Raw genomic sequence first — 16879 nt, 5'->3', positions numbered from 1 at the left:
CTGTTGTGGTCACCTATATAAAGTTTTAACTTTATTATCTGTATCAAGGTTCAGCCAACTACAGCACATGGTGCCAATGTGGCCCACCACCTGTTCTGCATATAAAGTTTATTGGAACACAGCCCTATAAATTTGTTAATATACATATTGTCTACAGCTGCTTTTACATTACAGCGTTAGAGCTGAGTGCCTGCAAAGCCTAAAATAAATACTACCTGGTCCTTTAAAGAAAAATTTTGCTGACTCCTGACCTATATATCATGTCATACTTTATCAAAGTGGCACCAAGTGCCCCTCACCCTCTAGTTATATTCTGTACAGTTTAGGTCATTGCAAAGTGGTTCATGTAATAAAGATAAAATACCAAGGAGTTGGTTTGTAACAACTCAAATAATGTTATTACAAATGAAGCAGACAGAAGAAAAGTTTTTAAGAAAAATCTTAAGTCCAGTTCAAAGCACTGCAGTTTTGATAATTTCTTACACTACGAAGATTTCATCAGTGTGTGGTTGTCGAATTACTATGAGAATGAACTATTTAAAAAATGCTTTCCAGGCAGCTTAATTATACACATGATAACTTACTACTGAACACAAAAAGTAGGGAAGAGGGATCAAATGATCCTGTCCTTGATATGTATACACAGTGAGAAAAATAAATGATGATGGCAATACCTTCACATATATACTGGATATAATGTATATACATATGAAAGTATCTTCACAAATTACTTTCCTCATTAGATAAATTCAATTAAAAACTGAATGACCCTGCATTTCTTTACATGAAAAACCAGATAGATTTTTATCTCTTACTATAATAACAGCACCCATTTGGTTCTCATAACTGCATAAAGTAGGAAAGAGTTTCTCTTCATCTTAAGAGGAAATGAACCAAGGCTTTGAAAAGTTTACACTTTTTAAGGTTCTGATTCCAGTACTCTTTCTACTATAATTATATACAGTGGGTTTACAGAATTTCAAAAGTCATGAAGTTTTTTTTTTAGAATAAGACAGAATTCAGTATGTTAGAGTAATGACTATTTCTATTTTTAGCAGATAGGACCACCCTATGGAAGCTATGTCCTTGACTGGCTTCCAATACAGAATGGAAAGGACAGGGAAGGCCTCTAGGAATGTTTAATAAATTTAATTTTTATGAAAAAGCTTCTACTTAAGGCATCTTTTTAAATCAATAATATCATTTGCTAAGCAAAATCTGGATAAAAAATTCTATAAATGAGAATTACGACAAGAAGTTTTCAAAATATTGCTCTCCAGTTCAGCAATGGCTCAGGACATATTATGCCAACCTTGATAACAGTCTCAAAACATTTCCTAAAGATATCACTGGCTCTAAAGTCTTTAGAGAAACTGAAGATTTGAGTTCTTTTGGAAGGGACTTTATGAAAACTATTCAAATGAGCCAACATACACTTCAAGGGCAGCATCGTTATGTATTACTGAATATTACAGATATGCCCACTTTAAAAAAAATACACTGAGAATTCCTTACTTTAAGAATTCATAAACTATGCCAAAAATTCACTCCCGGAAACAGTCCTTTCTCCCAAACTTACAGTAGATGAGGGTCCAATGCATAATCCAATTAGGCTGTTCAGTGCTACACAAATGGCAACTAGCTAGTGGTCAGCATTTACTAGTTTAACAACTACAGCAGATAACTGAGGTGAAATAACTGCCCCTAGTAATGACTTCAATCATCAGTTAATCAAATGAACAACTGATGTTGAATGTTAGAACTGCCAGGTAAGTATGCATTCCTAAAGGCCACTTTCAGTAATTGTTTTACTGTGTGTAGGCATGATTGCAAATAACAAATGGTATGGAATGTTTTTTCAAAGCAATGAGTGTAAATGATGAAAAATGAAACACTAGCTGGAAGGATGTAGGGGGGAGGGAAGATAAGAAAAAAAATTTCCTTGGTTGTAAAGCTATTTTGAGACAAAAATCAAATGGTTAATGTTTATGATTACTGATATCAAGCTGTTAACAGCACATGATCCCGTGAGTCTTAAGGATCTTGTAGCTTTACTATTTTAATTTGGAGACAGACTGTACATTAGAGTACATGTGGTAATATTCCAAGTAAAAGTATTTTAACAATAAAGATTATTTTTGGCATTTAATATAATGACTGAAGCATATTTTAATAGAAGATATTTAAAAAATTTTAAAGGTTTTACAAAGGTCTCACCCTCGCCCACCCCCGGGGCAAGGAAGAAAACAAGGTGACGGGAAAAAGCTTGGGAAGCTGATAGAAGCAGAATGAGAACAGAACTGATATCGAGCCAATCTTTAAACAGCTATCCTGCAAAATAAGGGTAAAGGGGAAATTCGGGATGAATATGAGTAGGTCTCCTTTGGATCTTAACAAAAACTAAGTAGTTGTCATGGTGAAGGAAGTTATTAAAAGTTTAGGGAACAGCAAGTTAAAAATTAAGTAGCTCTTGAGCTAGGGTATATTGGTGGTAACACAAAAGACGAGTGCACAATTTTAATCTGCACACAAAAACCTTTCTGAACATGGTGGAATACAGTTTCCATTCATTCGGTAGGTATTTAATATGTTCTTTTTGTGTGCTAGGCATTGTGCTAAACATGAGGTTTATAAATACATATCCCTATCATGAACTGTGGCCCTGGGAATCAACCACAAGAGTATTCCAGCAATAGTCAGTCTAGTTGCCTTATTTAGAAAAACATCACCATATTTGATTTTCTGTAAAGAAAATTCAAGTAATGTGTACTATGAAGTGTCAGCAATCCACGACTTCGTTTTATATACATGTAATAAATTAAAACTCATTACATAACTGCTATTGCTATAGCAGAAGTTTAAAATAAAACTAAAACTGGTACTTTATGAAAATAATAATAGATATGGGACCTAAGATACAAATAAAGCCAAAAGATACCAAGGGATGCTGAAGTGAATCTAAGCACTGAAATAGTATTTTTTTCATGAAAAGATCTAATTTTTATTATAATTGCATACATATTAATATATGTGTGTACACACAAACATGCATGTGTGCGCGCACACACACACATCATTCTAGTAGGCAGGCATCCAGACACCCTACTTACATATGACCTCTGAAACATATATATTTGTGTTATAAGTACATTTATGAGAAACATGGATTGGCACTAAAAAGACATTCACAGGTAATAGAATTACATGGGAAAAAATCCATGGAAATAATGGATTAATTACTAATATAGGAGTGATATTCACTTCTTGATGTTATTTAAGCAGTTATAAAAGGCTTTGTTAGAACAGAACTTAAAAAGCGAAGCAAGCATAGGCTGACAGAGCAGGGAAAAGGAAGATGGTCTAGAACAAGGAACAAGAGGGTACCACTTTCCATCTGACTCTTCTAAAATTATATAACTATACTCTTTAGTTTATAAATATAAGTCACTCCCAAACTTTCCCTGAAAAATTTTAAAGAAAATGTTTATCTGAAAAAAAAGTAATTCTGGTGCTAGCCCCAACATTCTACAATTTCTTTTATATAAAATTATTCTGAAAAGACATATTCAAGTTAAATAATGAAGGCTTAGTTATTAAGACTGAAGCCTTATTGTTTTGTAGGGCTGAATGCCATACTTTTAAATCTGAAAGTTTCACTAAAGAGTACAAAATTTATTGATTGAGAAAGCAATTTTTTTTATTTTTGAATTTTTAAGAGACAAAATCAAACAGTGAAAATGTGACCGTTTGACAAACACTTAGTAAGAATAAAAATGGATTAGTTGTTACAAGTCACTTATTTGAATAGAGTTCTTAATAATACTGTGTTTTCAAAAGTTTTTTCGATAGACAAGCTATAACAGCATTTTACAAAAATAAAGCAAAATAATAACCATTATACCTGTTGTATCTCCTAACACACCAAAGTGCTATACAACAGAACTTTTCTGTGATGAAGCAAATGTTCTCTGTCTGTGTTGTCCAATATGGTAGCTATTAGTCATATGGGGCTATTGAGGAAATAAATTTTAATTTTATCTAATTTTATTTCAATTTTAAAAAGCCCAAAGAGGCTAGTGGCTACTGTACTTCTAGAGTTTCATATACTTGTTTATAAGTAAGTACAAATTTAAGTTCTTAATAAACCTCTTTGACAGAATGAAAACTAAAAATTAAATAAACTTTCAGCTCTACTGCCTTCAAAACTACATCTCAACTTATTTATACTGCATGGCTAAATAGGTGCTGCCACACATCATTATAACAAAATATATCTATTTCAAATATCTAGTATATAGAGGAACATTTAGTATATAGAGGAATACAAAAATATATTTCTGCACAAGCTGCCATTATATTTTTAGTACACAAGACTTTAATTTTTCTCCTGGAAATAATCTTACTCAAGTACTCAGAGAATTAATTCGGCAACCATACAAAAATAACCCACACCCTTAAAACACACACACACACACACACACACACACACACACACACACACACACACACACCCCAAACTATGATTTAAACCCAACCTAAGAGGTAAATAGCATTTGCTATTACGTTTCCACAGAAAGGGCAAATGTATATAGGGAAAATACTTTTAACTAACCACCTTCTTCCCAAAAAAAGAAAAAAGGCAGAATAACATTTTACATAACATTACAAACTATACAAATCGAAACTATTAATCGATACTTAACTCAGAAATTGGACCTTAAGAAAACAATATTATGAGACACTTAATACTCTTCAACGAATTCATAACACTGATTCTTGTATGCCATAGAGCTTTACTGAGATGTTGGAAATTGAAATTCCATCAAGATAATTTACCACACCTTTCTGTAAAATGGAGTATCTCTACAATCAAAATAATTTTTTAGAGTTGTCAAATGTATTTATTCTAACACATCATTCACTTATCAACAATTTTCAGAAATATCTGAAATAACCAGCAAAAAAACTAATTTCTGTGTAACCAAATAGCAGTAAAAATCATGACTACCATGAGTAGTTCAAGTAGGAGTGGGAGAAAAAGAACTTTTATTGCTAACTTTTCATCTAAACTCCTGTAAACAATTCTTTCATTTTATATAGATGTTGTATTTTCATGTAGTACTTTCTAATTTTTATATATTTCCATTATTTTTATTCTTAATAACCTTAAAATTTAAAACTTATTAGAAGACAAATCAGAAGTATTCTTACCTTTATTTGACTTTGATGGTTTACTCTTGATAGGTTTAAGGGAACTTCTTGATTTATCCTCTCTATCCTTAATAAGTTTCTGAACATCATCCAAAGACAGTTTTTGTAGGACAACTACAGGCTTAGCTCCTTTATTTAGATCTTCAACTAATCCCATTTTTTCCACTTTGTCTTTCTGCTCTCCTTTCATTTCCATTTTCTTTGACTCCTGAGTAATATTGCCATCTTTATCCCTCTTGATTTTTGGAATGACAAAATTTTTTAATGCACCAGACCTGCCCCCCAACAAATAACTTGGGAATTCTGCTTTATTATCAGGGTGTGCTTTATTACTCTCTACTTTACTCTTGTTACCCTCTGTCCTTTTGTCATCTTTACTGTTTGGTGACTTAAAACCAGATTTATCAGGTCTTGATTTATTAGAGTCTCCTTGTTTAACACGAGGACTGTCAGGTCTTGATTTTTGTTCCCCAGAAGATGGTCTTTCCCTTGAGTCCCCTGATTCATGCCTGTGTTTTCTTTCTATTTTATCAGTTTTTGAACCATCAGATTTAATGCCATGTTCATTTCTACTAGAGGATCTCAATGTTTCTGGTCTTCGAACCCTTGACTGATCCCCTCGATGCCGCTCTGATTCACCCCTGACATCTGATTTTTGTTTACTATCATGGTCACGTCTTAGTGACTCAGAAACAGATCGCCCATCAGGTCTCTGCTTTAAGGCTTCAGCACGTTCTGATTTTAACCGAGGTGAATCAGATTTAATATCCTGTTTATGTTTAGACACTTCAGGTTTTTTCTCCGCTAATGGCTTTCCAGAATCTTTCCTACTTTCATGCCTATGTTTTGGTGTTTCAGGCCGGCCTTCATTTTTTTGCTTTGGAGTTTCAGGTCGGCCCTCACCTTTCTGCTTTGGAGTTTCAGGCCGTCCATCACCCTTCTGTTTTGGGGTTTCAGGTCGCCCATCACTCTTTTGCTTCGGAGTTTCAGGCCGGCTTTCACCCTTCTGCTTTGGGGTTTCAGGTCTTGACTTTGTTGTTTCTGACCTGCCATTATTTTGTTTGTTGTCATTTAGTTTTGAGTCAGATAGTCTATTTTCATTCTGCTTAGGCTCGGCTATGGTGCTCTCATTGTGTTTAGGCTCGGTCATTCTGCTCTCATTCTGTTTAGGTTCTTCTGTTTGGGTCTCAATTTTAGCTTCTAACTTATTTTCACTTGATTTTGTCTCCACCAATCTGTTTTCATTTGATTTAGATTCTGCCAATCTACTTTCATTTTGTTTTATTTCACTCTTTGAAAGTTCAGGATCAGACTTTTTTTTAGGTGCGTCAGTATGATTTTCTGGTGTAGATTTAAGACTTCCAACAATATCCTCCTGAAGAACAGAAACAGGTGCATCGTTACATTGTTTGATTTCTTCAGGCTTTTTTACGGTGTCTGAATCCTGAGTTAGAGAAGCCTGAGAGTCCGCTCTTCCTGCCTGATGAAGATCAATGCTAACCATTAATGCTGGCCTTGACCCATTTCCCGTAGAACCCGTCTCCTGAGAAGCTGGTCTATTACCTCCTGTAGCACCCCCAGCCTCCTGTGGGTAAGAATCTTGTTTTCTTTTTTTCAAAGGCTTATCTGAAATTTAAAGATAAATATTCAATATCAGTAATAGACATATATTCTTTCTGTTTTTTTTAAAATGAAGTGAATGCAACTTTAAATATGCATATATAACATAATAGGTAAGAACGATATAATACTTTTAAACCTAAATATGAGGAAATATTCATGCTTGCTGGATCTCAATAAATATTACCAACTCTAGTAAAAAGAATTTAACAACGTACCTCTTGAGCCTATAAATAAGCTCAAAATATAAAATTAACAGAATTTAAAATATATCAAATACAAACATATGTCCATATATGTTAAGGACAAACCAGTTTCTCTATATAAGGATAAGGCAACCAGTTATAAATCATGTATTCTTATTTAAGATAACAAATTTTAAACCGTTAACCAAAAACTATAAGGAGTCCTAAATCTGCCAACATAGCAAATAGGAAACATAAGCTTATACTATATGTAAGATAGGTATGAAAAAGAATGAAAGCAGAAAAAAAAACAGAAATGCCACTGAAAAAAAGGTAAATGAGGAATGTAAGGGAAAACAAAGAATTTAATAATTTATCATTAACCTTTGAACCAGGACCCAAATTCTTTGGAATGCCAACAGCACAAATGGAGTTTAAAAGCTAACACAAAATGTTAGATAGAAGTAAATTTAAAATAATGAAGCGACATAAGTCATATGTATAAATGAGAGGCACATTAAGGATTTTTTGGAGACAGCCTGTTCAATGCTTCTGTTCTTCAACACAAAGGTCTAGGCGTTTATATACTGGCCTCAGAAAGAAATAATTTATAGTATCCTGAAATTTTAAACACATACACACATCAGTCCACTACCACAATAAAATATCAAAGTATTTTAACAGCTTATGTATTTCTGTATCTGATTCCACTTTTGACTCAAGAGGCTGGTATGTCATTTTCTATGAATTGAATCTTTAGTTAGTTCTTGGGTATAGTTACATGATAGAACTTCAAGGCTTTGTTTACTTTTATTTACTTGCTGAATTACCTGGCTGTTTTCCAAGTCACTTTTAGTAACTTTAACAAGAGATTTGATAATATTTATTAGCATGATATAGTATCATTCAAGGAAAACAATATCACAAGGTTAAAAAACTGAAAACTGTTAAACAAAACAGCCCCCATCGTTAGGGAACTAAGTTCTAGTTTTTTTTTTTTTTAATGGTAATGAGCTTCTGTTATACAACAAGGTGCCATTATTTTGTTCTCAAAGTGAGAAGTAGTAGTTCATGCTAGCTTAAAATCTAATCAGATGTTAGCTATCTGCTAGTTATTTTTCACAGTACCAAGTCATTCTGCTTCTTCAGTTACCTAGAAGTTAAATTTATCATCAAACATGCTCCATTTGCAAAAAAAACATAGTGGTAATGATAATAGTATATCATCATTAGACTCAAATCAGACCACTTCTACCAGTTAAAACTAGGCTAGTAAGAACTTATCTGAAGCTTTCTGCACCAATACCTAGTAAAATGCACTGAGAATAATAAATACTAAATTTGTGTTTATAGAATCCTCTTTTTAAATGATCCACCATATAAAACTCATCATATAAAATAATCTTTACACTCAAAACATCTTGCTATAGGGCACACCAGAGTAATTACTACCTCATAGATCGAATGCTTCATCACCTTATACTTATCCCTTAAGCCTTTCTGACAAGAATCAAAATAGTATAAAATTTCCATATTTTCAATGAAATATGCTTGTATGAAAGTCATTAAAACCATAAACGCAGCATATTAAGATGTAGAATGGCATAGGTCTCGGGCATCTGAAGATTTCTCTTAAATCTGCGCTCATTCGTTTAATATATGCAATGCCTTCCAGAAAAACATTTAAAATACCTTATAAGTCTGATTTCTACAGAATTACAAAATATTTAAATTTACAGATCATTAACCACATTTCAATTTACCTCTCATCATTTAAACGGATGTTCAGCCAATAATTTAATTTCAAAAAATTTTATCATGCTCAATTTGGTTATCTTAAATTATGGATGCCATGATTTTCACAATAAAGAAAATCTATGAAAGCACCTGCACATAAGTAACATACTAAGATTGGGAAAGATCTTTTAATTTTTCTACTATACATAAAATACTGCCAAAAACAATGTTTTAATCTTTCAACTCCTGAAAAGTACTTCCGTAAAACCTGGACAAATTTCATCACTACTGCAGGGGTTCTTGGATATGTTAAGAGCACACTCTGATTTAGTTTCAGCACGATCTTACTCTGAATCTCTACAGGTCTCTTTTGTCTACCCAGTCGATCTTACTCTGAATCTCTACAGGTCTCTTTTGTCTACCCAGTCGATCTTACTCTGAATCTCTACAGGTCTCTTTTGTCTACCCAGTCGATCTTACTCTGAATCTCTACAGGTCTCTTTTGTCTACCCAGTCGATCTTACTCTGAATCTGTACAGGTCTCTTTTGTCTACCCAGTCGATCTTACTCTGAATCTCTACAGGTCTCTTTTGTCTACCCAGTCGATCTTACTCTGAATCTCTACAGGTCTCTTTTGTCTACCCAGTCGATCTTACTCTGAGTCTATACAGGTCTCTTTTGTCTACCCAGTCGATCTTACTCTGAATCTATACAGGTCTCTTTTGTCTACCCAGTCGATCTTACTCTGAGTCTATACAGGTCTCTTTTGTCTACCCAGTCGATCTTACTCTGAATCTATACAGGTCTCTTTTGTCTACCCAGTCGATCTTACTCTGAATCTATACAGGTCTCTTTTGTCTACCCAGTCGATCTTACTCTGAATCTATACAGGTCTCTTTTGTCTACCCAGTCGATTTACTCTGAGTCTATACAGGTCTCTTTTGTCTACCCAGTCGATCTTACTCTGAATCTATACAGGTCTCTTTCGTCTACCCAGTCGATCTTACTCTGAGTCTATACAGGTCTCTTTTGTCTACCCAGTCGATCTTACTCTGAATCTATACAGGTCTCTTTTGTCTACCCAGTCGATCTTACTCTGAATCTCTACAGGTCTCTTTTGTCTACCCAGTCGATCTTACTCTGAATCTCTACAGGTCTCTTTTGTCTACCCAGTCGATCTTACTCTGAATCTCTACAGGTCTCTTTTGTCTACCCAGTCGATCTTACTCTGAGTCTGTACAGGTCTCTTTTGTCTACCCAGTCGATCTTACTCTGAATCTCTACAGGTCTCTTTTGTCTACCCAGTCGATCTTACTCTGAATCTCTACAGGTCTCTTTTGTCTACCCAGTCGATCTTACTCTGAATCTCTACAGGTCTCTTTTGTCTACCCAGTCGATCTTACTCTGAATCTCTACAGGTCTCTTTTGTCTACCCAGTCGATCTTACTCTGAATCTGTACAGGTCTCTTTTGTCTGCCCAGTCGATCTTACTCTGAATCTATACAGGTCTCTTTTGTCTGCCCAGTCGATCTTACTCTGAATCTGTACAGGTCTCTTTTGTCTGCCCAGTCGATCTTACTCTGAATCTGTACAGGTCTCTTTTGTCTACCCAGTCGATCTTACTCTGAATCTCTACAGGTCTCTTTTGTCTACCCAGTCGATCTTACTCTGAATCTGTACAGGTCTCTTTTGTCTACCCAGTCGATCTTACTCTGAATCTATACAGGTCTCTTTTGTCTGCCCAGTCGATCTTACTCTGAATCTGTACAGGTCTCTTTTGTCTACCCAGTCGATCTTACTCTGAATCTGTACAGGTCTCTTTTGTCTACCCAGTCGATCTTACTCTGAATCTCTACAGGTCTCTTTTGTCTACCCAGTCGATCTTACTCTGAATCTGTACAGGTCTCTTTTGTCTACCCAGTCGATCTTACTCTGAATCTATACAGGTCTCTTTTGTCTACCCAGTTGATCTTACTCTGAATCTGTACAGGTCTCTTTTGTCTACCCAGTTTGGTTATCAGTTTTCATTATATCATAAAACTTCACATAACGATGGAGAGCCATTTCTATGACGAATAATTTCAATATTTGGGATACTGATTATCTTTAAGCCTTATTCAGCATTGAGAATCACAAAATTACCTATCAGAATGGACACATTTCCCGAAGAAAATGCATACAAACAGATATCGTAATCTTAAGGCCAAAGTTTGTCATCCAGATGCTGATATTTTGAAAATAAGAGCTGAACTCAATTACGTTTGTACAACACAAGTGATGTCACTTAAACCCTACAATTGATAACTAAAAACGTTTACTATAAAGCCAAAGGCACACTAATTATTACACATAGTAGCCAATTATGAAAAATGAAAATATTCCACCCCTAAGCCAAAGTACAAGCTAAGCGGCCAGATGTCCTATTCTTGTCCAAAATATCAGTCTCTTACTCTAAATGACAGTATGTAATAATTTACTTCTTATAAGGTTACAGTGCAAGAATACTGTAATTGTATAAAAAACATTAATGAAGTTAGGTCATTCCCTATACTTGCTAGCATGGAAAGTGGACCTTGAGAAAAGATGAAACAGGCAAAGATGAACAAAAGATGAACACCTTCTTTGACTAAAGAAAGCAGGAATTTTCAGCAAATGAAAGAGTTATTCATGTCTGTGATAGGTCATCCCAAAGTAAAGATGAATAGCCTTATAAAATTAATTTACATAATTACAGATGTTAAACATGTGAGCAAAAAGACTGAGAAAAAGGTCATGTTGGAATATTACAAAATATTATGTAACAGAGAGTTACCCTATCAGTGTATACATAGGATTGTCCAAAGAAGAGAGACAAGGCCGAAGAAACTAAATATCTGGCTGCCAGGAAACTGTCTTCTGTATGTTAACAGGGTATATTAGATTCTACCACAGCCTAGGTAAACTATTTTTTAAGACTACTTTACCCTTTTTCTCAAATTCTACAATCATCAAACAACCATGCTTGTTGAACTTTCTAATATTGTTTAGAAGATAGAGATTTTTTTTCCTAGTCTACTGAAAAGAATACTTTTCTCAGAGCAAATAAATATACTGGGAATTATGAATACATTTTCCAAGGACCTGACATACTCTTGAACAATGGAGATTCTACATCTACACAGAGAAAATGCTGAGACACTACAGCAGAGCTTTCAGTAAAACCAAATAGTCTTGTTTGCTTCTTATCACCACCAATAATATAAAGTTCTCAAGGCCAAATTGTAGAATACTTTAAATGTCTATTTTATTTATAATTTAGTCCTAAAAAGTAAAATAAATGGTAACTAGTGATAAATTCATTTCAAGGAAGTTATTTCATCTCTGACTACAAAACCACTTCAAGATAATTCTACTTTTATTTATGACTTTACCTATAATCTTGGAGTACCATAAAACCTTTAAATCTTTCCAAAATATCTAGGTAACTGCTTACCTAAAATATGCTCTCCCATCACACAGTGCAGAAACTGACACAAAGTAACAAGGTTCTGAATCAAAGGTGTTAGGTGCCACCTAAGTTCCAAAGATTTTCAGATAAACTCATGAAATGAGAGAGTTTTCAGAAAACAAGTTAGAAATGATAAAGAGGAAAGTAGGTTCAGCATAATCAATCTGGGAAAACACACATATTAAATCATTTAAATCAAACTAAAATCAGATAGCGCTAATTAATCATTTTTCCTACTTTAGTCCTCATAGAGCCAGACAACTGTATTTTCACCAAAATCCTAAATCAACTCTATTCATTCAACTTTTCAATCACCTTTGTCATAGCCACACCACCACAGATTACAGAAAATTGTTTGGATAACGGAAAGTAAAGAATATGCTACCAGTTTATGTAAGAAGAGTATGTTGTATTTGTTGATTTTGTTTTATTCTCCCAAAGAAAAATTAGTAGTCTAAAATAAGCTTGCTAATAGGCAATTAGACCTATTTTCCTCACTACCACCTTTATTTTTATTGTTTTTAAGGTAAAAAAATTTTGATTTCAACAAATATGATACAATATAAGTTCAGCAAAATAAAAAGCTCACCATTTCCTCTGTTGTTTTTTCTACCAACAATTAAAATATTACTTATAAACTATACTTTTTTGAAGTCCACAATTTTCCAGAACACAGATTAAAATATCATGGAAAAACTCACTTCTCAAGGCAAATGATATTTTTTGGTCAGGCAATCACAATTTTATATGTTTTTGCAAAACCGCCTATCACAGGACTTGGGAATTTCAGGCGGATTAACATAAACTAGAGAAGTTGAATAGTAATGTTGTTCTCTTCATTTAACATGCATATACTTTTACAGGTAGAGAAGAGATACATTTTGGAACCCACATATTTATTTCCTGGTCGTCACATTGCAAACCAAAGAGAAAACTAACAAGCAATATTTTATTTTATCCTTAACATCAAAGATTCACTAGTAAAAAAAATACCTGGTACCCTAGAAAATGAAAACTTCTAGCAGTCTCGTTACATCTACCTATTATGATTTATGTACTTTGCAAACATTATAGCACAACAATTATTAAATATAATCTTTTTTTGGAATAATATTCACAAGTGCCATCACGATCTATGGAAGAAGTAATCTGTATCTTGAGCGTGTTTGTAAGCAGAGGAACACAATCATCTGGTGATGATTCTGTCACATAATAAAGATGATCATATATAAAAATGGAGTTCTACTCAACATGAGGATGTTTTACAGTTACCAAGAAAGAAAATATGAAAATTATAAATCAACTTAGAATATTTAATCATAAAATGAAATCGTAAAGTGAGCTTTGGTTTGAATGATCAAATACGTATATGCATTTGTAAAGATATTAAATTAATAAATTATATTACTAATTTCAATTGCTGATTCATCAGCTTCTCTTAAAATTTTCAGGAGGTTTTGCATACAGTATACCAAACAGTCAAGAAGTTACTAAGGGAGTTACTTTTCTTTGATTACAAAAGCATGAAAAAAGTCCATGAACTCAGAACAGGTAAGTCTTGAAACTCCATTCTAATACACTAATCAGATAAAAGGGAACACTTAACTGTAATCACCATCAAAAGCAGCTGCTTAATCCTGAAATGTCTGCTATTTAATATTAACTTAAGGCTCTTTTTATAATGTTTATTTAAAAAAAAAAACACACACACATTATTAAGATGGTATGCTCACCAGCCAAGCAAAAAATATAGTTGCCTAATAAGCATACACATAAACTTTTCTTACATGTACTGCTTTAAAATCATCCTATAGCCATTAACTTAGTTTTGGCAGAAAAAAAAGTTGAAGATGCACAGCTATATTAACATAAAGTATGGAAAATGGATGTCATATAGAAATGCTAATGTTCACTTTAGTAGAAAAGCACAAATAAATAAAATCACATAGAACATAACAGGTAGCAGACCTGTGGTACAGAACTACCAAATCCCAACTAGACAGTTGCTTTAGATAAAATATGGAATGTAAAAGAATTAAACTTCTGAAGTATAGGCATTAGTAATAAAAATATACGTGAGGCATAAAGAATTATAAAAATATGAGAAACATTGTAATTTCACTATAATCATACATTTGCTCAGAGGACGAGGTAGTAACAACGAAATTATTTTACCTTTATCTTGAACTTCTTTTGAAAAGCGTTCCCTTTCAATAGCTGATTCTCTCTCTATCCGCTCAATTTCAGCCAATGCATCCAATTCTACTTCGTCATATATAGGTCCCTGCTGTGATACCTGTTGCTGATTCTGTACCACAGAAGTCTGGGGTTGTTTTGTAGCAACTGAAGTGTTCTGTTGTAAAACAGGCACTTGATTTGCTGGAAGGAATGCTGTTTGTTCTTGCTGCGACAAACACTGAGCAGCATTTAGTGGGCGGTTTATATCCTGTGGAGTAATGGGTGTTTTTGAAGTCTGTCCTGGGTACTGCACATTAAAAGGAATATCATTTTCTGAAACATTGCTATTTTCCATACCAGAAAGCATATCCTCTTGCTGGTCCATGTCTGAAGACCTTATACGAGAAAGTCTTAATGTAAGTTTAGTGGAGTCCTTGGATGGAGAACTAATGATATCATACATTGCAGCTTTCTCACTCTGGTCTTTTTCATCCTTGCCTAATTTCATTTTCTTTTGCTTCTTTTGTTTTCTTTCTGGAGAATCTAGCAGTATATCAGGTGGAACATCTCGAGGTGATGAACAAGGTAGAGGCTGAGACTGTAGGATTAAAGGTGGTCTTGATCCTAGAAAAACAATTCAAGAGGAGTGAACAGTAGTGCTGGTTTCAAATTTCTTTTACAGTACAATAGAAACATTATGTAATTGACAACATAGTAAAGTTAGAAAGATTAGTTATAAATTATCTAATCCAAGCCTCTAGTTTACAAAAGATGAAAAAGAATTCTAGAGACTTGTTTCCCACGGTCTCTAAGCTTGTTCGTGGATGACCCAGGTTTAGAACGCAAGGGCACTGAGTATTCCATCTTCCAAACCAGTATTATTTCTATTTTTGTGCCAATGAAATACTAACACTTAGTTTTAAAATGGCAAAAGAGTTTATTATTTCTAAAGAAGCTACAAAACCACCATTTTAGGCATGCTCATCTCTATTCTTTCACTGATTACAAGTCAGAAAACTGATATATCCTAAATATAAGAAAAAGTATTTGTCAAGTTACACAAAAATTACACATTAATCCTAGAGACTACACTCATGTGAATATCACTGGTATGAAAAGAAAAAGAAAGTAGGAACATCTACAATTACTAGAGTCTCCGTTCACTTCACAATCTTTTAATAAAGTACTGATTAACAAAAGTTACAAAACGGAAGTAAAAAAAAAAGATCTCCTAGCTAACCTGAACAAACTCATCTTTTGGATGACTGTTTTAACATCTCTCAAAGCAAATGTATTTTATAAGGAATTTAGCTTTTGTTATGAAAACAAACCTCTTCAATACACTAAGTGCTTAAATATAATGCCCAATTTTAGAGTTTTAAATTATTAAATAATTGTTTTATAACACACTATTAAGATTTCTAAAGTTATCTCTACAATTCTCGTGTTTAAGACACAATAACTTTTAAATAAATAAATAAATGGGGAGAACTATTTTTATACTTCATGTGGCCTTGATTTTCTCCTTCCACTTAACATCACAAACATACTCTATCTGGCTTGCTAATCCCCCTTTTATTAGAAAATTATGTAAGTCCAGCGAATTTAAAGGCTCAATAAGATAGCTTGAACCAAAATTCCATTAAATTAACCAACGTGATGTGATATAGGGAAGTGTTAAAGTAAGTTAATCAAGTGGAAAAATTCTGCTAATTAACAAGTTGTTAAGTGAGAAAAAAAGCTGATCTGCCTCATAAATAAGAGCATAATTGTATCTGAGCCATGTATGCAATTCTTAAGTTGGACTATTTATACAAAGTTTTAAAACCCATAGGAAATTGTACAAATCAGTCAAGAATGAAAGTGCTTTCCCGGCAAAAACTTAAATCTAGATCCATCTTAAATTATGATTTTTCCCCCATAAGCATAAAGAATCAAGGTGGAACAAGAACAAGTGTTACTTTATCAGAACACCAATTACATAAAATATCTAAATGCATAAAATAGATAAGGTGAGGATATTAAAAAATGAATTTCCCATAATATAATAATATATACTTTCGATCAGTAATTTCAATAAATTTCAAATGTTATATAAAAAATATAACTTCTTAGAGAACATACCTATAAAATAAAGTATAAGATGCTATTGGAGCAATTTACTATAAATGTTAGTTTGAGGTTATATCAATCAATAGATATATTCTTTAGACAGAGCTTATACAGGAACCCTGGTGGTGCAGTGGTTAAGAACTCAGCTGTTAACCAAAACGTCAGCAGTTCGAATCCACTAGCCACTCCTTGGAAACCATATAGGGCAGTTCTACTCTATCCTAAAGGGTCACTATGAGTTGGAACTGACTCAAGGGTAATAGGTTTGAGCTCGTATGAGACACGGAAAGGAAATGAAACTAACATTTTTGGACCATTTATTTTGTATCAGAGCTTGTGCAAGCTGCTT

The 16879-nt window shown here is 33.6% G+C and overlaps 1 protein-coding gene across 1 annotated transcript in view; it reads right to left on the bottom strand.

The window, feature by feature from the left end:
- NIPBL (NIPBL cohesin loading factor) overlaps positions 1 to 16879 on the bottom strand; it is a 208640-nt gene that overhangs the window by 72204 nt on the left and 119557 nt on the right. The window contains exons 9-10 of the mRNA XM_049862484.1: positions 14416 to 15042; positions 5212 to 6837 (exon numbers count right to left, since the gene is read on the bottom strand). Of these exons, the coding sequence (XP_049718441.1) occupies positions 5212 to 6837; positions 14416 to 15042 (2253 nt within the window). The remainder of the gene's footprint in view (positions 1 to 5211; positions 6838 to 14415; positions 15043 to 16879) is intronic.

This window comes from Elephas maximus, chromosome 2 (assembly GCF_024166365.1).
Source record: "Elephas maximus indicus isolate mEleMax1 chromosome 2, mEleMax1 primary haplotype, whole genome shotgun sequence".
In the NCBI taxonomy this organism is placed as follows: Eukaryota; Metazoa; Chordata; class Mammalia; order Proboscidea; family Elephantidae; genus Elephas; species Elephas maximus.
Note: the sequence above shows the minus strand (reverse complement) of the source record. Positions and strands in the feature narration are given on the sequence as shown.